We start from the raw sequence: 21,354 nt of genomic DNA on the forward strand, positions 1-21,354 counted from the left end.
TGGCGTGACGGAGGAGGAGGAGGAGGCGGAGCCTCGCGGCGACAACAGGAGACAAAAGAGAAACGGAGCTGCGAACATTTGTACATTGAAAAGAGAAAAAAAGCATATTTATATATTTTCTATACAGTGTTTACTGATGACGTCATCGAGGTTTGTATTAAGACAATTTGTACTTTTTTTTTTTTTTTTTAAAGGAAAAGAGAAAAAAAAGGTTTTTATTAAAATCATCACAAACATACGTTGCCTTAAAGGAGGAGGACGACGGAAAAAAACAGCACACGACGCAATGTACGACTTATCTGATGCCAAATGCCAACGTCGTCACGGCGGCGGCCATCTTGTCTGCGGTTGCCATGGGAACTGGAACTTCAGAGAAACGTGAAGCAAAACTTGTCATTTACGGAAAAAAATAGATTGCGTTTTTTAAAAAAAGACAAAAAAGGCACATATTTATTGAGATCTACGGAAGCCCAGGAAGGAGCGTTTCTCTGCAACAAACGCTAACAAGGTTAAAGCTACGGAAGCCCGGAGAGGAGCGTTTCCCATCAACAAATGCTAACAAGGTTAAAGCTACGGAAGCCCGGAGAGGAGCGTTTCCCAGCAACAAACGCTAACAACGTTAAATCTACGGAAGCCCGGAGAGGAGCTTTTTCCAGCAACAAACGCTAACGAGGTTGAAACTACGGAAGCCCGGAGAGGAGCTTTTCCTAGCAACAAACGCTAAAGGGGTTAAATCTACGGAAGCCCGGAGAGGAGCGTTTCTCAGCAACAGATGCTAACAAGGTTAAATCTACGGAAGCCCAGAGAGGACACGAGCTAATCCTTTAATCTCTTCTTTTATCAAAAAAACACAAAAACTTTCTGCCTCTTCTTTTTTTTATTCTTAAAGAATTTTGTTTATTTTTATTCGTACTACCTAGAATTCCTCGTGTCCGCTCTGAGCCTGCGTACGAAACGTTAACACGAAGCAGGAAGTGGCGACGTTGGTGTCACGTGACTCGCAGATGAGATTTAAACCAAAACAAACGCCTGTTTTCGACTCTACATTTTTTTCTTTTTCCTCTTTCAACGAAAAGACACTAAAACTCTCGACTGCATCGTTTTCCTCCACGTCCTCAATACGATTTTTTTTTTTTTTTTTTAACACAAACACGATCTTGTGCCTGAGCAGTTTCAAACCTTCATATCTGTTTTTTTTATCGTTGTTGTTGTTGTTTACTTTGAGGAAAGAAAACAAAAGGAACTCCAGTTACTCATAAATGCTCTATAGTATTTTTGTACCACATATTGTGTAGATATAACGTATTTATAAGCTATATAGAGAATCATTGTAAATCTATCCATTGAACTCTTGCAGTACTTTTCATTCCGTTTTTATATATATATATATATTATATATATTGCCTCATTATATTTTTCTACAGAAAAATCACTCAAACGTACGGCGACAATCTCAGATCAGAACATATTCAGGTTTCCATGGAAACGGCGTTTTCGGTTTTTTTGTTTTTATTTTTGGTGGCAGACGTCGCGCGGTGCTGAAACGGTCAAACATGACACTACAACACTTTTTTTTTTTTTTTTTTTTGGTCTCCGCCCCCTCGTCTAGGTCGCCACGACGACCGCAGATGCGTTTTCAGAGCTAGCCTTTGGTCAAAAATTTTTGATTCGTCGTTTTGGGGGGTAAAAAATCCAAAAAACAAAAAAAAATTCAGACAATCTAAGAATTTTTAACATTCTAAAATTAAAATGGTAAACTGAATCCTATTTCTTAATTTTTGTTTAAATTTTATCGGAAATGTGTTTTGAGGGGTGGACTTTTTAAAATAAAATGTGGCGCTTTTTTAAAAAAATATATATATATTTTTTCACAGCAGCCATTTTGTGACCAAACGGTTATAGTATGAAAAGTAAAAAAAAAAAAAAATCAGGAATTTCAAAATAAATCCCCCCCAAAAAACAAATTTTTAAATGCACATAACCGTTTTTACAAAAATATAACAAGTTTGCTAAAATGTGACAAAATTTTGCTAAAATGTGACAACGTGACAAAATTTAGCTTAAAAATTTGCTTAAATTTTGCTAAAATTTTGCTAAAATGTGACAAAATTTTCTTAAATCTCTACAGATTTGCCAAATTTCTTTCAGACGTTACATAAAGCTGCTCAAACGGCTCTTCTTACAACAAAAATCATGATGATGTCACTTCCTGTATATTTTTTTTTTATAAAAAACAGATGTACGGAGCCCACAGTGCCAAAGTATGTGATTATTTTTTTTTTCTCATAAAAACATTTTTTGGAATTTTATTGTATTTTTTCTCGGGCCAGTTCGTGATCATGTGACGTCGTCTCACCGCTAACGACCGCGTACGACTCACCTGTCGCTCACCTGCTCGTCAGGAGAGTCCGCGTCAGACGGAAGGTTTTTTTTGGGAAAGGTTCTCATTCGCTAACTGCACTTTACAGGACTTTTGTTTTTGTTTTGTTTTGTTTGTTTTTGTTGTTCTTTTGTTTAGTTTTTTACCGGTACAAACATCGTGGTTGTTGAGCAGCTGGAGGGAAGTTGTGTGATGATGAATTTCAAAATAAAGCGCTCAAAGTTTGGATCTATGGAGCCTCATTAGTGGCAACAAAAAGACATTTGTACCACAATTTGAAATTTTTAAAAAATTTGAAAAAATTTGAAAAATTTGAAAAAAATTGAAAAAAAAATTTAAATAAAGAAATCTGACAGGATGCAGGTAATTGGCAAAATTGTGAGTAAATTCAAACTTTTAAAACAGAAATCTATCAGATTTGAACTTTAAATTAATAAAAAAAAAAAAAATAGAATAAATCAAAATTCTGACAAAAAATGGGTAAAGAATCAGATTAAAATAAATTTGAGTCGGGATTCAAATTCGTAAATCACGTCAAATTTAAAGGTTTTTAACCATAATTTTATAAATAAAAATTAGAATTTCGCGAATATGAAAGATTTTGTTAAAATTTGTGGGATTTTTTTTTTTTTTTTACCAAAAACGTAAAAATGGGTCCAAACTTCAAATGAATCAAGTTGAATTTCAAACATTGTGACGCGTTGTTTCAGAGCGTGAGTAGAAAAAAAAAAGGTCAAAGAAAGTTGGTACGTTACTTTTTTTGTTTTTTTTGTTTTTAAAGAAAAGCACTTTGTCTCCAGGTTCAAACAGGAAACAAAAGTTTGTGTCGTTTGTGTTGTTTTTTTTTTTTAAAATGTCCTTCATTGGTTTCTGTTCCCATGGTGCTTTGCGAGGACGTTGGCGACGAACGGAAAACGATTCTCGACTTTTCTACGATGGCGACTACGCTTTCACCTGTAAACGCATGGACGCGTCGGCGTCGTCCGGCTGCCGCATAAGCTGATGTAACTCATGATAACGCTGATTTTTATTTTTCCTTTTGTTAAATATAAAGTGAGTGAACTTTGTCCTCCGTCTGTGTCTGTGTCCTGATTTAAAAAAAAATATATATATATATAAATATATATTATATATGTTATATATGTTTATCTTTCACCTGGTCAGTCTCCTGTTTCTGGCTTCTGCTGCCCCCTTGTGTACGAACAGTGAAACTGTTGTGAAATTAAATCTGACTTTATTTAAGCAGCACAAACGAGCAACAGTGTAAAAAAAATATATATATATATATATTAATCTGATAAGATTATTTACAAGATTAGAAAGTATATAACGTAAAATTAATCATAACTTCTGTCTTTAATTATAGACAAAATTTGAAATTTTCTCAGAATTAATTCAGTTTTATATATTTTTTACTTTACAAAAAAATGTCCCTAATGCTCTTCCGTAGTAAGGAAATATTAGCTCAAACAAAAACGTATGGTGTTTTGATTTTTATGTATAAATTACCATTCCTTTGCTAGGCTAAATTAGCATGATTCATATAAATATGACGCAGTTTCGGTGTCGGTTGTCAATACTTTAAAATAATTAACGAAATCGCCAAGTATCGTTTTCGTTTTCGAGCCGTTTCCTGTTTTTACCGTAATAACGGCTGAAAGCTGGTGAGCTCCTGTTCTCAGCTCTCTACGTTACAAATAAAGAATTGCATATACGTAAGTGACGTTAGGTCCTTATTAACGCAAGAAAACAACAACGGAAGAACAAAGAATAAATAAGTTGTCTGGATTTCATTTGACGTTAATGTTTAAAAAAAAAAAGTGCGCATATTTGTTTTGTATGGCCCTTTTCTTTGACGCATTGCGGTAACGGTGGCGTCACAGTCAAACCCCGCCTCTTTCGATGACTCCTCACGCTGATTGGTCCGCGTCTGTCAGATGACGACAGAAGAGCGGAAGTGGAGAGCTCGGCCGCAGAGAGAAGGGTGAGGAAATAAACAAAAACTTAAAGAGGGATTAATTTGCTTACGATTAAAAAACAAACAAACGTTTGTGATGTTTTTGTTCGCTGTCGCGGTTTCCGTGGTTTAGCGCGTGACCGGAAGCTGCTGTTAACCCGGGTCCGTTTGAGCTGTTAGCTTGTTAGCACGTCGCAGGTTGTTATTTTTTTTAATTGCCGTGTTTCATGACGGAAAATGAAAGCGATGTGAAAACGTGTCACAGACAGAACCCGTGATTCACGACCGGGACGTTTTCCACGTGAAAGACGTTAACGGCGAAGAAGACGGTGAAAAGACGGTGTTTAAACAGCTCCGTGTGTTTGTTTGTGTGTATGTGTGCGTGCGTGCGTGCGTGCGCGTGCTAAATAAATAACGTGTTCATCAAATGAAAAAAAAAATCGTGTGTCATAAAGAGGGTGAAGTGGTGAACCGTGTCACCGCAACGTCACGGAAAATTAACGAGGTTTTGCGGCCTCAACCGGGAAATTCCCGCTGGTGACGTCACGACCTCACGAGCCGAGCTAAACAGTCGAGATGTAATTTTTTTTAAAAATATTAATAAACGTAATTTTAAATACGAAAATAAAGACGTAAATGAATACAAAGTTGTTGTTTTATACAATTAATAAAAAACAATTAATTCATTAATTACAAATTCTTATTGTGTAAAAATAAAAATATGTAAATAATCAAAGTGTATAAAATTAAACATAACCACACTTAACTAAATATGTGAAAAATATAAATAAAATAAAATGTGTCATTTACAAAAGAATGTAATTAAGCCGTATCTAGAAAGTAATGAAAACAAATGTATTATTTGAAAATCTAATCTATGCTAACGGTTTGAAAATAAGTTATATTAATTAAATATATAATATGTATTTATTTAAAGGAATACATACATATGGTGTAAAACTAAAATATGTATAATCATGTAAATGACATGTAAAGTAAAAACACTGACTATGTGAAAAATATAAATAAAATGTGTCATTTTCAAAACAATGTAATCTTTAAAGTAATGAAAAAAAAATATTATTTAAAATTCTTATCTATGCTAACTGTTAAAAAATAAGTTATAATAATTAATTATATAATTGTACATTTTATGTTTAAAAATAAAATACAAATCGGTGAATCTAAACCAGTTCGAAAAACATCATTATAATGTAAAAAAAAAAAAACACGTAAAGTTTAGATAAATAACTCTTTAATTCATCTTCTACCGCTTTATGCTATGATTATCGCTGAATTCTTTGTAAACATGTGTTCTCTTTGACCTTTGGTCCTTTAATGCCTGTGTGTGTGTGTCATTCATGTTGAACTGTCATCATAAACAACATCAGCTTGTTTTCTTTTGTTTGTTTTTCAGGATCAGTCGTCGCCGCCGCCGCCGCCACAGTCACGATGCAGAGCACCACCAACTACCTGTGGCTCATCTCAGACCTGCTCGGTCAGGGAGCCACCGCTAACGTCTACCGCGGGCGACACAAGGTACGACGAAACCGGGGTCACGTGACTTCATCGGTGTAGTGAAAGAATTGGTTTGTTGTGTGCGCAAAAAGTTACCGCTAATTTAATTCCAGCAATTGTGGAATGACATCTTTAAAATGTGTATTTTGGCAGTTAGCTGCGGCGCTACTGCCCCCTCCTGGATTTGTTTTGCCTGACTCCGCCCTGGGGCTTTTCCCCCCTCGCCTCAGATCTGAAAAGTGTCGAGTTTCTTTCAACCGAGTCTCCTCCGTTTGTTGTTTTCCTTCAGAAGATCTAAAAAGTGTGTGAGGTTGAAAGTTGAAGTGAGCTGCGGGGGGAATTTCCCACAAACCCCTGCAGAGTCCGAGGATCCGTTTGAACCTTGATGCTCAGATGTGATCTTAAAGCTCGCAGTCGGTGATTTACGTCCTCGTAATCGCTATCAAACACTTTGATAAGCTCCGGGTGTTTACTCGCTGACTCAAGTCTCTTAAGTCTCAGCAGGAACTTTCCCACTTTATCCCGTCAGAGGCCGGTAATTCAAAAGTAATTAGCCCCGCCCCCTTCACCAAATGTGGTTATGAGGTGGCGTGAGCAGCTAGTGTAATATAAACAGCAGTGATCGACTGCTAGTTAGCCAACGTGAGTTGTTAGGAGTTCAAAATTTCCTAAAAGTAAGCTAAATGATAGCTAAAAGATCAGAACATAGCTAATCGTAAACCAAAATGTTGCTGTAAACGTAGTGTAAAGTTAGTAAAAACATCCAAAACATAGGTGAAAGTTACCAAAAAAAATAGTTAAGTTAGTAAAAATATACCTAAAGGGTAAGTTAGTTGAGAATCAATGAAAGCAAAACAATAGCTTAAACTTAGCTGGAAGGTAGCTAAAAGTTAGCTTAAAACATAGTTTAAGATTAACCCAAAATCAGATAAAGTTAGCTAAAATATATTTATATATATATATATATGTATATAGGAAAGATAGTCATAACATAGCTAAACGTTTGCCACAAAATAGCTTTAAGTTCACTAAAAGGTAGTGAAAAGTTAGCAAAAACATCAAAAAGATAGTCAAAACATCGGTGAAAGTTAACCAACAAATAGTTAAAAGTTAGCAAAAACATAGCTAAACGTTATCCCAAATGTAGCTATATGTTAATAAAAGGGTAAGTTAGTTGAGCCTCAGTAAAGCAAAAAAAATAGCTAAAGGTTAGCTTAAAACATAGCTTAAGGTTAACCCAAAAGGTAGATGCTAAACGTTAGCCACAACGTAGCTTTGAGTACACTGAAAGGTAGTGAAAAGTTAGCAAAAACAACTAAAAGATAGTCAAAACATGGTAACAAATAGTTAAAAGTTAGCAAAAATATAACTCACAAAAACATCGCTAAACGTTATTCCAAACGTAGCTATATGTTAACAAAAGGGTAGGTTAGTTGAGCCTGTCAAAGCAAAAAAAAAGCTAAAACTTAACTGAAAGGTAGCTAAAATTTAGCTTAAAACATAGTTTAAGATTAACCCAAAAGGTAGATTAAAGTAAGCAAAAGTATATATATAAAAATATAGTCATAACTTAGCTAAACGTTAGCCACAACGTAGCTTTAAGTTCACTGCAAGGTAGTGAAAAGATCGCAAAAATAGTGAAAAGGTTGTCGTAACATCGTCAAGATACTCAAATCTTCGCTAACACATTTTAAGTTAGCCAAAACAAAGCTTGAACACCTGCAGCAGCTGTGACAAACGGTTTGATTCTGAACTTCACACTTTAAGCGCAAATCTGTGTCTCGTAGAAAACCGGGGACCTTTACGCCGTCAAAGTCTTCAACAACCTGAGCTTCCTGCGTCCTCTCGATGTCCAAATGAGGGAGTTTGAGGTTCTGAAGAAGCTGAACCATAAAAACATCGTCAAACTCTTCGCTGTGGAGGAAGAGGTCAGTGCCGTCCCCCGCGTCCACATTCACTCACTTACACTTTGTCTTTGTGTTAGCGTGAGTGTCTCTGATGTTGTCGTCCCCCGTGTCCTCATCAGTCCAACACGCGTCACAAGGTCCTGGTGATGGAGTACTGTCCCTGCGGGAGTCTCTACACCGTCTTGGAAGAGTCCACCAACGCCTACGGACTCCCCGAGGACGAGTTCCTCATCGTGCTGCACGACGTGGGTACGTGACCTCGCCGTGGAACGACGGACGCCGAACTCGTCGCGACCGTACGGAGACACTTTGTGTGTTTTTTTTTGTTCACTGTTTGTCTTTGTGATTTGGCTGCTGTGGCTCCTGCAGTTGCAGGTATGAACCACCTGAGGGAGTACGGCATCGTCCACCGGGACATCAAACCGGGGAACATCATGAGGGTCATCGGCGAGGAGGGACGCTCCGTCTACAAACTGACCGACTTCGGCGCCGCCAGAGAGCTGGAGGACGACGAGCAGTTTGTGTCCCTGTACGGGACAGAGGAGTACCTGGTGAGTCCTCAAAGACGCGACACGGACTTTCCAGTCCAGTCCAGTCCAGTTTTATTTAATCCCGCGTTTCGTCCTCAGCACCCGGACATGTACGAGCGCGCCGTGCTGAGGAAAGACCACCAGAAGAAGTACGGCGCCACCGTCGACCTGTGGAGCATCGGCGTCACGTTCTACCACGCCGCCACCGGCAGCCTGCCCTTCAGACCGTTTGAGGGACCGCGCCGGAACAAGGAAGTCATGTAAGAGCATGAACCAGAATCCAGAATCCAGATCCTGGTCTGACATCACTCTGACATCTGCGTTTTTTGTTTTATTTCAGGTACAAAATCATCACAGAAAAACCGTCCGGGACGATCTCGGGTCATCAGAAGTGCGAGAACGGTAAAATCGAGTGGAGCACGGAGATGCCGGTGTCCTGCAGTCTGTCCAAGTAAGAACCCGCGTTCTCCCGTCCGCCGTCTTATAACCCCGTCTTCTCGTGTTCTACGCATTCGTTGTCAACCTCTGACCCTCTGTCCTCCAGGGGTCTCCAGAGCCTCCTGACCCCCGTCCTCGCCAACATCCTGGAGGCGGATCAGGAGAAGTGCTGGGGCTTCGACCAGTTCTTCGCCGAGACCAACGACATCCTGCACCGCGCGGTGGTCTACGTGTTCAGCCTGCAGCAGGCCACGCTGCACCACGTCTACATCCACGAGTACAACACGTAAGAGACACTGAGACGCTCAGGCGTCATGGTTTTAGCAAACATCTGCAGAAGTAGGGGTTTTAGTACTCATGCTAACATGGTTGTCCACCTTTGTCAAGTGTGCAATAGTGGACCGGTGAATTCAAGAGGGGCAGGGAGAACCTTGAAGAAGACCCAAGGTCTGGACGTCCTGAAACACCTCGTAATCTTCTCTAGTCCTTCAAAGGGGATGCTTACAAGGTGTGGCAGGACATCCAGACCTTGGTTGGACCCAAGGTCTGGAAGGTTCTTTATGGTTCTCCTTGAAAAAGACCCGAGGTCTGGAAGGTTCTTTATGGTTCTCCTTGAAAAAGACCCAAGGACTGGGTGTTTTTCCTTTAAGGGTCTCCTAGAAGAAGACCCAAGGACTGGATGTTCTCGAAGACCCCAGGACTGGAAGTTCTTTAAGGTTCTCCTAGAAGAAGACCCAAGGACTGGGTGTTTTTTCTTTAAGGGTCTCTTAGAAGAAGACCCAAGGACTGGACGTTCTTTAAGGGTTTCCTAGAAGAAGACCAAAGGACTAGACTTTCTTTAAGTTTCTCCCTGAAGAAGACCCAAGGACTGGATGTTCTTTAAGGTTCTCCTAGAAGAAGACCCAAGGACTGGACGTTCTCTTAGTTTCTCCTTGAAGAAGACCCAAGGACTGGATGTTCTTGAAGACCCCAGGACTGGACGTTCTTTAAGGTTCTCCCTGAAGAAGACCCAAGGACTGGATGTTCTTGAAGACCCCAGGACTGGACGTTCTTTAAGGTTCTCCTAGAAGAAGACCCAAGGACTGCACGTTCTTTCAGGTTCTCCCTGAAGAAGACCCAAGGACTGGATGTTCTTGAAGAAGCCATGACTGGATGTTCTTTAAGGTTCTCCTAGGAGAAGACCCAAGGACTGGACGTTCTTTAAGATTCTCCCTGAAGAAGACCCAAGGACTGGATGTTCTTGAAAACCCAATGGACTGGATGTTCTTTAAGGTTCTCCTTGAAGAAGACCCAAGGACAAATGTCAGATGTATGATTTTGTGTCTTCCATGTTTGAAAACCTTTCGCGGTTAAACTCTCCCCTCGTGTCCACAGGGCGGCGCTGTTCCAGGAGCTGTTGTCCCGCAGGACCAGTATCCCGCTCCACAACCAGGAGCTGCTCTACGAGGGACGCCGCCTCGCCCTCGACCCCAACCGCCAGGCCAAGACCTTCCCCAAGACGTCCAGGGACAACCCCATCATGCTCATCAGCCGCGAGTCCGTCGCCACGGTCGGACTCATCTTTGAAGATCGTGCGTCCACGCAGTCGTTTAATGATTCTTAAATTAACATAAATTTGTCATAACGTTGAATATTAAAGAGTAAAATGTTGCGTTTTCACAGCGAGTCCTCCCAAAGTTCAGCCTCGCTACGACCTCGACTTAGACGCCAGCTACGCAAAGGTATTGTGCGTTTATCCGCTTTATAATGTGAACGAGTCTCGGTGTGTGTCTCTCTGATTGGCTGACGCCTCTGTAACTCCGCCCCCTTTCCCCCCTGTCGCCGCGCAGACGTTCGCCGGTGATGTCGGACACCTGTGGAAGACGTCGGAGTCTCTGCTGGTTTATCAGGAGCTCGTGAGGAAAGGAGTGCGAGGTTTAATGTGAGTTCACCAGATCAGAGCAGGTGACGCGAGCGTGGCTGAACTGTGACCCCTGACCTTTGACCCTCTGACCTCTGACCCTCTGACCTCTGACCTCTGACCTTGTTGTCTGTGCAGTGAGCTGATGAAGGAGGACTACAGCGAGATCCAGCACAAGAAGTCCGAGGTTTTCCATCTGTGCAACTACTGCACTCAGATACTGGAGAAGACGGAGCCGCTGTACGTCAAGTGTTTATACACACACACACGTACATGTACACACACACACACGTACATGTACACACACACACACGTACATGTACACACACGTGTACACACACAGAGTGACGTGTGACTGTGTTGCAGGTTCGAGGTGCTGATGCAGGCCAACATGTTGACCAGTGAATACGACGAGATCTCAGACACTCACAAGAAAGTCGTCAGAGTAAGTTTGTTTGTGACTCAACGACATAAACGGAGATTTATATTATATATATATGTTTGTGTTCTATGTATGTATATATATATATATATATGTATATATGTGTGTGTGTGTGCATATACGTCACAGTAAAACAGTGTTTGCTTCGTAGTAAAACAACAAAGTATCGTCAGAATATCGTCACATTAAATCAGTGAAATGCCATTAGTTTGTGTATACATGCATATATATTAGTGTATATATGTGTATATATTAGTGTATATATATGTATATGCATATATATTAGTGTATAATATATATATGTGTGTATATGCATATATATGTGTATATGCATATATATTAGTGTATATATGTGTGTATATGCATATATATCAGTGTATATGCATATATATTAGTGTATATATGTGTGTGTATATATATATGTGTATATATATGGCATACAGTGTATATATACACACACATGTCATAGTAAAACTGAAATATCAGCATATATATGTGCAGTAAATGTCATAGTACAAGTGTTGCATCATCAGCATATACATACATATATAACCATCAGCATGTGTATGTATTTTTGTGTGTATAAATACATATACACTGAATATATGTGTGTATAAACTGTATACATGTCATAGTAATAGTGTTGTATTATCAACATATATGTGTATGTATAAATATATATACTCTATATGTATATATTGTATATATACTGTATACATGTGTGTATACACATATATATATATATTCATACATTATATGCATACATTTATGTTGTTTTGGCAGTTTTCTTGTGTCTCTCATGGTTGTGTGTGTGGTTGCCATGGTTACTGTTAACATGTCTCACACACACACACACACACAGATCTCCAGTTCTCTGGATCCCGTCGAACAAACGACGCAAGACATAAAAAGCAAGTTCCTGTCCGGAGGTCTGCTGACGGACGTGTGGACGCAGCAAGTGGGGACGCACCCTAAAGACAGGAAGTGAGTGTGTGTGTGTGTGTGTGTGTGTGTGTGTGTGTAATCTAATCTGATTATAATCTCTGATTACTGCCAACATGTGACCTGTGTGATGTCATCGTTGCAGCGTGGAGAAAATCAAAGTGCTGTTGGACGCCATCACGGCCATTTACCAGCAGTTCAAGAAGGACAAGGCAGAGCGACGTCAGTATACGTATATATACATATATGTATATATATATACATGTGTATATATATATATATATAACATGTTGTGTGTCTGTAGTAAAGTAACGTGAGTTTGTGTTCAGGTCTGCCGTACAACGAGGAGCAGATCCACAAGTTTGACAAGTGAGTTATTACTTGTACATGTACTTCCTGTTTCTGTGCTTTTATTGTGAAATCCTGACCCGTGTGTGTGTGTGTGTGCAGACAGAAGTTGGTCCTCCACGCTAGCAAAGCTCGCTCCCTGTTCACGGAAGAATGCGCCATGAAGTATCGTCTGTTTATCTCCAAGAGTGAAGAGTGGATGAGGTAACGTGACCTCGCCATGACCTCGCCGCGACCTCCTCCGTTGCTTAGCGACCACGTCAACAATAAATGTCGCGTGTTTACTTTTGTTGTCTTCCAGGAAAGTTCATCACGTGAGGAAGCAGCTGGTTGGACTGAGCGGTCAGCTGATCGGCATCGAGAAGGAGGTCACCATGGTGATGGAGCGAGGCATCAAGGTAGTAAACGCCGCGATGATGTCATCATGTGATCAACAAACGCACAATAACAAACAAACCTGTTGTTGTTGTTGTTGTTGTAGCTGCAGGAGCAGCTGCCTCAGAAAGTGCTCCCTCTAGTGTCCAGTGGGATGAAGCCTCAGGCGTACCTGAGTCAGAACACGCTGGTGGAGATGACGCTGGGGTGAGAGTTCGATTCCCTCTTCGTCGTCGTCGTCATCATCATCATCATCATCAAAACGGACGATGACGATGTTTGTTTTTTGTGTCGTTAAAAGGATGAAGAAGCTGAAGGAGGAGATGGAGGGCGTGGTCAAAGAGCTCGCCGAGAACAACCACTTCTTAGAGAGGTCGGAACATACGTTAGCCTCGCGTTAGCCTAGCTTAGCACGCGACACGTCACGACGATTTTAGCATGTTCCATTTGTATTGTATTCGTGTTAGCGTTCATTTCACGGTAAGTTTGACGTAGTAGTAAAGAAGTAAAACACTTTTCGTTTTTTTATCGGAAATGTGTTGCTACGTAGATTGTGTCCGTTAAAATAAAGCGTTTTTTATCAACAGGTGTTGCTAACGAGAGCTAGCATAAAATACGTTTGTTTTTATGACTTCTTAACTGGAACGCGTGACTTCCCACTTCCCAATTTTGCGCGACAAACGTGCAAAATCTTTTTTTTTTTTTTTTAAATAATGTATCTAAAATTACGTTTTAATTCAAATTAGATCTCAATGCGTTTTTTTATTTTTCTTTATTGAGATTTTACCGCGGCTAATGCCGAACATTAGAAAATATCCGCCTGATTGATCGACTCGACCAAGCTAATCAAAGTCTCTCCAAATCTGCAGTTACTCTGTGCTGCCACCAGTGTGCGCTTTTTTCAGAGCGAAAAATAAGTGTTAGCATGTAGCGTTAGCGTTAGCATTATCTGTGTGAATCTAAGAGACTTTAACGTCGTTTGTTTTTAAATTAAAACATGATTTTTTGAAATTTGATTGAAATTAACGATAAAAACCGAGCTATTGTCGCTCGTTATCCTCGTCTTTCGTAAATTAATCTGTCCGTGTCTTTGTCTCTTCCTCAGATTCGGGACGCTGACGTTGGACGGAGGCCTGCGAGGCTGAAGACGTCGCGTCTTAAAAAAAAACTTGTGTAAATAAAGTGGAGACGGTTGTTTTTGTACGAACTCTGCGCTAGCTAGCGCTCGTCAGCGAGGGAAACTGTGAGGAGTCGAAAATCACATCGGAAAGACGCGGACCTCGTACCAGAGCGCCCCCCGGAGGACGGGCGTCCTTCACCGTCTCCGTCAGTCTGACACTTTTCCCCTTTAATCGATAAGGACGTATAAAAACGTTAAATATTACTCAAACGTAGTAAACAAACTCTTCTTTTCTTCAGCGCTTGTTATCAATGTTTAAGAACATTTAAAAAACGTCGGCCAGTGTTTTCACAAACTTTAAAAAAGTTCTCAAAACGTCTTTTTGTTTTTTGTCCACGAACCAAAAATCTTCGATTTATTTGTTTATCTTTACATTTAAGAAGCGGAAACATCAATAATGACTGTAACGAAAGAATCACACGTTTTAACCTGAGAATGATTTTTGTAAAATATTCATCATCTATAAACGAAGAAATTAGCATTTTTTTACGCTTTAATTAGGTTTTAGGTTTTTTCTATTTATTCTTCTTTCAAACGTCTGATCGATCGTAAAAAATAATAATCGTCATAATTGTCACGTTTCTTTCCTTCCTGGTTGTCATGGCAACATGTTTTACTCTCATTTGACAAACATGTAAATAAACAACAACAAACACCTGAATGTGTTGATATTTTTATCTCTGGTCACTTTAAAAAAAAAAAAAAAACAGACCTTGTTTTGTTTGTTTTTTTACAATTATATTTTTTTTTTTGCGTAAAAAAAAATTTTTTTTTTGCGTCAGCTCGACCAAAAAATTTGACATGGAAAGTTTTCCGATTTTTTTTTTTTTTTTGCGTAAAAAAAATTTGGTGAAAAAAAAAAAACGTTTTAAATATTTTTCTTTTGTCAAAAGTAAAGTTAGCATCTGAAATTCTGAAAGACAGTTTTATCGCTCTTGCGTTCGCTCTGAAACAACCGACAAAATTGCTATTTATTTTTTTATTTACGATCTTTGGCCGAAAAAGAACGTCAAGGCGGGTCAGACCAAATTATAAAAAATTTGGGGGGAACATTTTGCTTTTTTCCCCCAAATATTTAGCTTATTATTTTAACATAAAATGAAATAAATCAGTAAATTGTACATTTTGAAGAATCGACGACTTCCTGTTGATCGTGTGACTGAAACGACAACAACAGAGAGAGAGAAACGCCGACTCATCCATGACTCAGCGATTGTGGTTTATTGATAATTCACACGTTTATCGCAAACGCTTTAATTCTAAAATATATATTTTTTTTTACAGTTTTTCACCTCCTCCTCCTCCTCCTCCATCATCATCATCATCCTCTCTCTCTCGGTCACCGGTTGCCCGTAGCAACAGGCCTGTTGGAAAATCAGTTTCCCCGGCGCCCGGCGGTTGCCATGGCAACATGCTGCGACAGCAGCCGGCGTCAGCATCGCAGCAGTAATTGTCGAAGACGACGACATCGTCTGCTTTTTAACGACGATGACGACGTGAACCTGATCGACGATTGATGACATCGTAGGTTAATGATGTCATCGGTGACATCGTAGGTTAATGATGTCATCGGTGACATCGTAGGTTAATGATGTCATCGGTGACATCGTAGGTTAATGATGTCATCGGTGACATCGTAGGTTAATGATGTCATCAACAAACACTGTCATTAACATGAGTTGAATTAACCCTTTATTACCGACTTCACTTCAGGCTTAAGTTATCTTGAGAACATTTTCGCGTTTTTATCGCACTTCGTAAAGCGCTCTCTCTCTCTCACTGTCCACCGTACGAACTCTGCTACGTTTAATATTACCGTCATATTTGTTTCACGTTAAATTTGTCGTAAACGCTGTTTAATTTTTTTTAGCGTAAATGTTACGCTACTCTGTTTGTGTGCATAAAAAAAACCCCACGTAGAACGTTGTCCTCGAGTGCTATTGCTAACAATAGCTAGCCCGAAACATTTGCATGATTTCCGACTCCCATTTTCCGACCACAAATAGAACGCGGCAAACTCAAAGCATTATGGGTTGCCATAATGAAAATGACGTATGTCGCAACCTTTTTTATTTCGCGATAACAGGTGACAGTTTGGTCAGAAAAATAACGTTGATTTGTCGCAATGGGCATTTTTAAATGCTTATACCGAAATCCTTGTTGTGTAGCGCGTTTACTTTGAATATACTTACTCACTAATATTTACGTTATTTTTATTTGACCTTCTTTTACGATAGCGTGGTAGCGTTTTTCCCTCACCGCTGTTTTAACGCTAACTTATGTTGTTAATCCAGTTTTTGACTTTTATTTTATTCATATTTAATCCACGTTGAGTCGCGACGTCTCGTCCAAAAAGCGCGACAACGTCAGTGAAGTCGGAACGTTCCGAAAAAACGCTGAACGCTGAAACGCTAAACGTAGCCAAACGTCTCAAGGGTCCGCAGATACTTAGCGTGCGCGGCTAACGTTGATTTTTGGAGATGAGAAAGTGGGCGTGGCCTAAATCTGTCCTTGAGAAAATCTGGTGGTGTTTTTTTTGCTGTCCCTTTAAGGTGAGATGGGGGGGGGGGGGGGGTCCTCACAGCAGCTTTTCCCGCCCCTGCTTGCTCCCTCTCTCTCTCTCACGCGCACACCTCCTCCTCTGAATCACGGAAAAACACCATCATCCTCCTCTTCCTCCTCTTCCTCATCATGCAGCGTCTCTTCCTCCTCTCTCCTCCGGTGAGTTCACCGACAACAGCCGACTGTAACCGAGCGAACACCGTCGAACCGTCGGCGACGTTTGTTTGTTTGTTTGTTTGTGCTTTTATTTTGACGGTTTGTTTGTTTGTTTGTTTGTTTCCGTCGTCATCATCATCTTCATCATCAGGAGCAAACATGTCGGACTCTCAGGCCTGACTCTGTCCTCGCGCTCCTCATCTTATTGACACTGATCGATTGATCAGTGATCGATCGATGACGTGTGTGTGTGCGCGAGCGCTGAAGGAGCTGTGATGACGCACGCGGCGCGAGATCAACCTGTTTTTATTGTGTGTTTATTTTTTTATTTGTTTTTTTTTGATTGATGATTAATTCTGAATGAAACGCAGCTTCTTCATCATCATCATCATCATCCTCATGTTGTTTGTGTATCTGGAGCAATGGTACATTTAGCCGCGGTTACCATAGCAACACAGCGCTAACGTTGACGCTGATCGATACTGTTTCCAATCACAGCTCGGGTTTTATTTGACTTATCGCGAATAACGTTATTATTTCACGTTTAAATGGATTCAGTGGAAAATATTGTTGTTGTTTTTTTGTTTTTTTTGTTTTCGTAGATCTCGTAGATTCCGACTGACGACGACGCGTTCCGGTTGTAGTTGGGAGATGGAATTTCCGACTTCCTAGTCGGACGTTGCAGTCTGGAACGCTCCCCTCGGGTCGGATTTACAACTCGGAAAGTCGGAAAACAACCTCACGAACTCCGACGCGGGATTACAAAATGGCTGCCACTTGCGATAATAACAATCGCGTCGTACGTATAATAGTACTGTTCTATTATTTTTTTTCTAATTACATGTTTTTGTTGGTAAAATAGTACGTTTGAAACGACTGCCATTGCTAACAATAGCTAGCTAGCGAGATCAACACGCCGCAATTGTTTTGTTTTTTAACGTACTTTGTGTAAGAACCATGATTTTACGGAAGACGCCATCTTGTGTTGCCTTGTTTCTACGGTAGCCCCGAACAGACAAAACAGAAATATTGTGTTAGTTTGGCTAAAAATTATACGAAATGCGTCCAGATGATGAGATTTGGAGTGGAATTACTCGCGCGCGTGTGTGTGTGTGTGTTGCTAGGAGGAAACTAAATCAGCGTAAACACAGAGGAGATGATAAACAGAACCTCTCCTCTTGGGCTTCTTCAGCTGGTTTTAATGGACGTCCCCGGAGGACAGCGCCTCCCTGTGGACACTTAACTGGATTAATGAAATTACACAGGCTGCTGCTGCTGCTGCTCATGTTTCACTGGCGATACGTTTATTTACTTACAAGGTCGTTCGATTGTTGTTTGTCGTCGTCTCGATGTGGAACCAGGAAAGAGAGAAAAAAAACGGCAAAGGCAGTTCGGTTGATGGTTGAAACCTGAAACTTTTTGCTGTAAAGGCAACAGTTCTCGCCGCTAATCCGCCGCGTGCGCCAACTAGCAACCAACCAAAAGTCTTATATCACCTACCAACCAACCATTTGGCCACCTTACCGGCCACCTTAATGACCACCTGACCGACCAACTGACCGACCAACTGACCGACCACCTGATCGACCACCTGACTGACCAACTGACCGACCACCTGACCGACCACCTTAACGACCATCTGACGGACCACCTGATCAACCTGACGGACCACTTGAGCGACCACCTTAACGACCACCTGACAAACCACCTGACGGACCAACTGACGGACCAACTGACCGACCATCTGACCGACCACCTGACTGACCACCTGACCGACCACCTTAACGAACACCTGACGGACCACCTGACTGACCAACTGACAGACCACCTGACGGACCAACTGACGGACCACTTGACCAACCACCTTAACAACCACCTGCCTGACCACCTTAACGACCACCTGACGGACCAACTGACCGACCACCTGACCGACCACCTGACTGACCACCTGATCGACCACCTGACGGACCAACTGACGGACCACTTGACCAACCACCTTAACAACCACCTGACCGACCACCTTAATGACCACCTGACCGACCACCTGACCGACCACCTTAACGACCACCTGACCGACCACCTGACCGACCAACCATCAGAAAGAGATCGAGGACCAGAGTCTGGTTCAGGTTCTTCTGCGGTTCGTACTAACGCTGAATCCGCTTCTGTCTCCACAGCGCCCCCTCTCTGGTGCAGCCTCATAGCGATGGTTTATGCGCAGTCGTCCCTCGGCGTCAACCCCTCCCTTTACTCTCCGTCGCTCACCTATCAGATGTCATTTAACTACTCGGAGAGGGAAAACTCCACTGTCCTGGCAACCTTACCCACAACCCCCCTGTGCAGCCTCGAGGGCTCCTCCTCCGGCCGGGCCAACCGGACCGACGTCTCTTACGAGCTGACTTCAGGCGAGGTTGCGATCCTGGGACTGGTTTTCGGGGTTCTGTGGTTGACCTCCATCCTGGGAAATGCTCTGGTCTGCCTGGTCATCCACCGCAGCCGGCGGACTCAGTCCACCACCAACTACTTTGTGGTGTCCATGGCCTGCGCGGACTTGCTCATGAGCCTGGGCTGCGCGCCGTTCGTCCTGGTGCAGGTGGCGTCCGGTCGCTGGCCGCTAAGCGGCGCCGCGTGCAAGGCCGTGCGCTACCTGCAGCACCTGTGCCCCGGCGTGCAGGTGTACGTCCTGCTCTCCATCTCCGTGGACCGCTTCTACACCATCGTCTACCCGCTCAGCTTCAAGGTGTCCAGGGAGAAAGCCAAGAAGATGATCCTGGCGTCGTGGCTCTTGGACGCCACCTTCATCTCGCCGTGCTTCTTCTTCTACGGATCCTCGTCCAACAACCACTGTGACTTTTTCCTCCCGGACGCCTGGGGCGGTATAGGCTACGCGGCCGCTCACCTGCTGGTCGGTTTCCTGGTACCGGTGGCGCTGATCGTGTCCCTGTACCAGCGGGTGATCCGCTACATCTGGCGGATCAGCGCCGACGGCCACACGGTGCGCCGCACCATGAACATCGTGCCGCGGACTAAAGTCAAGACCATCAAGATGTTCCTGATGCTGAATTTGGTCTTCTTCCTGACCTGGACGCCCTTCTACGTCGCGCAGCTGTGGCACCCGCAGGAGTCCGATGGACCGGGCCGGCGGGGGCTGCTGTTCTTCGCCGCCGTCACCTGGGTCTCCTTCAGCTCCACCGCGTCCAAGCCGACGCTGTACTCCGTCTACAACGCCAACTTCAGGAGGGGCATGCGCGAGACCTTCTGCATGTCGTCCATGAAGTGCTACCGCAGCAACGCGTACACCATCACGGCGAGCTCGCGCGTGGCCAAAAAGAACTACATCGGCGTGGTGGACATCCCCGTGCAGGCCAAGACCGTCGCCAAGGACGCGGTCTACGACGCGTTTGACCGAGATGCGAAGGAAAAGAAGGTCGCGTGGCTAACGAACGCTAACCCGCCGAACACGTTTGTGTAGACGACCTTGGGGAATTTGAAACTGTGAAATGAACTTTATTATTTATTCAAAAAGCGATGACAGGTGAGCTAACTGGAGGCTAACGTCCTCACTATGTATTTGACTTTAACGAAATGTAAGTGTTCCATCGATATAAAGGGCTTTTTATTAATGTCAGGCCTCGCGGCAGCCATATTGGAAGTCCCCAAAAGCAACAAACTGATTTTCTACCGAAGGTTTGAATCGATACTCATTTCCGTGACGTGTTTTTCGATGGACTGTTTTTGTCACCATAATGTTGTGTTTTTGCAAACATTAGCTTGTTAGCTCGCTAACGGCAGTCTGTGGCCATCTGTCAGTAATGCACGTGGTCGAAGCTAACGTTAGTAGCAATTTGTTGACATTGACGTCACTGTTTCGCTGAAGCCCCGAAGGTTCACTTTAATCAGGGGAGGGGGGGGCGGGGCCACGATGTTTCCAGTTCTGCGAACAAAGATCGCTAAAAAAAGATGCTAATTTCCTGTTTTGTCTTAAGAACAAATTTCAGTTTGTAGGAAACTCAAAAGATTCTGGAACGATTTTAAAATGACTCGGGGAAATACGGTGCCTTCGAGTGTGACTCGTGAACTTTTACGATATGTGAAGAAAAACATTATATCGTTGTTGTTTTTTTCCGTTTCCTGTCGCCCAGGAAAGGGGCGTGGTCTCTCTGGCGACCTGAACTGATGACCTTTGACACGTGGCTGCTCTCATTCACGGGGATAAAGTTAGCGTGACGTAAGGAATGAACACAGCGGGGGGAAAATAGTCTAAACTTTATTAGTCTAAACAATCCCAAACTTTATTTACAACTAAAATTTATCAAATCCATACGACACGAGGATGGTATTTACATCAGAAGGCACTAATGTTTCATATTTATGGTTCAGATGTTGTTTTCAGTATTTCCAGGTGAAATTAACCAGATTTCAGCGCTGTAATAATTACCTGATGAATCAAGTAGTTTATGACGAGAAATGAATTAACGACAAATATAAATAATGGATTAAATGTATTTTCAGGTTTCCGCTCAGAGTGAAAACGCTGTTGATTTGACAATAAAAAAAATGTGTTTATTTACATTTGTATACGGAACGATGTCACTTTGTTTTTCCCTTTATTTTCATTTTATGTGTCTTTCTGTGAATTTATACTTTTTAGCACAGCTTTTAGCTAACTATTAGCTAGTTGGCTATCTTCTAGCATTGTTATTTGCTTACTTTGGGCTA

At 42.0% G+C, this 21,354-nt stretch overlaps 2 protein-coding genes across 2 annotated transcripts; both read left to right on the forward strand.

The window, feature by feature from the left end:
* Nucleotides 1-4,326: 4,326 nt before the first annotated feature.
* tbk1 (TANK-binding kinase 1) lies at nucleotides 4,327-14,574 on the forward strand. The gene is made up of 21 exons (XM_083902233.1): nucleotides 4,327-4,364; nucleotides 5,755-5,876; nucleotides 7,643-7,783; nucleotides 7,882-8,011; nucleotides 8,132-8,313; nucleotides 8,392-8,552; nucleotides 8,633-8,743; nucleotides 8,837-9,016; nucleotides 10,105-10,301; nucleotides 10,393-10,451; nucleotides 10,560-10,651; nucleotides 10,769-10,870; nucleotides 10,997-11,075; nucleotides 11,935-12,056; nucleotides 12,160-12,236; nucleotides 12,344-12,383; nucleotides 12,465-12,566; nucleotides 12,664-12,760; nucleotides 12,844-12,944; nucleotides 13,039-13,110; nucleotides 13,843-14,574. Exons 2-21 carry the CDS (start codon nucleotides 5,790-5,792, stop codon nucleotides 13,880-13,882), a joined length of 2,172 nt encoding a protein of 723 aa, XP_083758359.1. The 5' UTR covers nucleotides 4,327-4,364; nucleotides 5,755-5,789; the 3' UTR covers nucleotides 13,883-14,574.
* Nucleotides 14,575-18,817: 4,243 nt separating this feature from the next.
* gpr19 (G protein-coupled receptor 19) lies at nucleotides 18,818-20,107 on the forward strand (the record flags this gene model as incomplete). The annotated part of the gene is made up of 1 exon (XM_083902203.1): nucleotides 18,818-20,107. The coding sequence occupies exon 1, from the start codon at nucleotides 18,842-18,844 to the stop codon at nucleotides 20,105-20,107; it is 1,266 nt and encodes a 421-aa protein (XP_083758329.1). The 5' UTR covers nucleotides 18,818-18,841.
* Nucleotides 20,108-21,354: the final 1,247 nt, after the last annotated feature.

This window comes from Microchirus variegatus, assembly GCF_963457635.1.
Source record: "Microchirus variegatus genome assembly, chromosome: 16".
Lineage (NCBI taxonomy): Eukaryota > Metazoa > Chordata > Actinopteri > Pleuronectiformes > Soleidae > Microchirus > Microchirus variegatus.

What these genes read in the sequence shown, in the direction of transcription:
- tbk1 (XM_083902233.1), top strand. Translation starts at nt 5,790, where the DNA reads ATGCAGAGCACCACCAACTACCTGTGGCTCATCTCAGACCTGCTCGGT. An exon ending in GAAGGACAAGGCAGAGCGAC is followed by an intron (nt 12,237 to 12,343) that starts GTCAGTATACGT and finishes GTTTGTGTTCAG; the next exon opens with GTCTGCCGTACAACGAGGAG. An exon ending in TGATGGAGCGAGGCATCAAG is followed by an intron (nt 12,761 to 12,843) that starts GTAGTAAACGCC and finishes TTGTTGTTGTAG; the next exon opens with CTGCAGGAGCAGCTGCCTCA.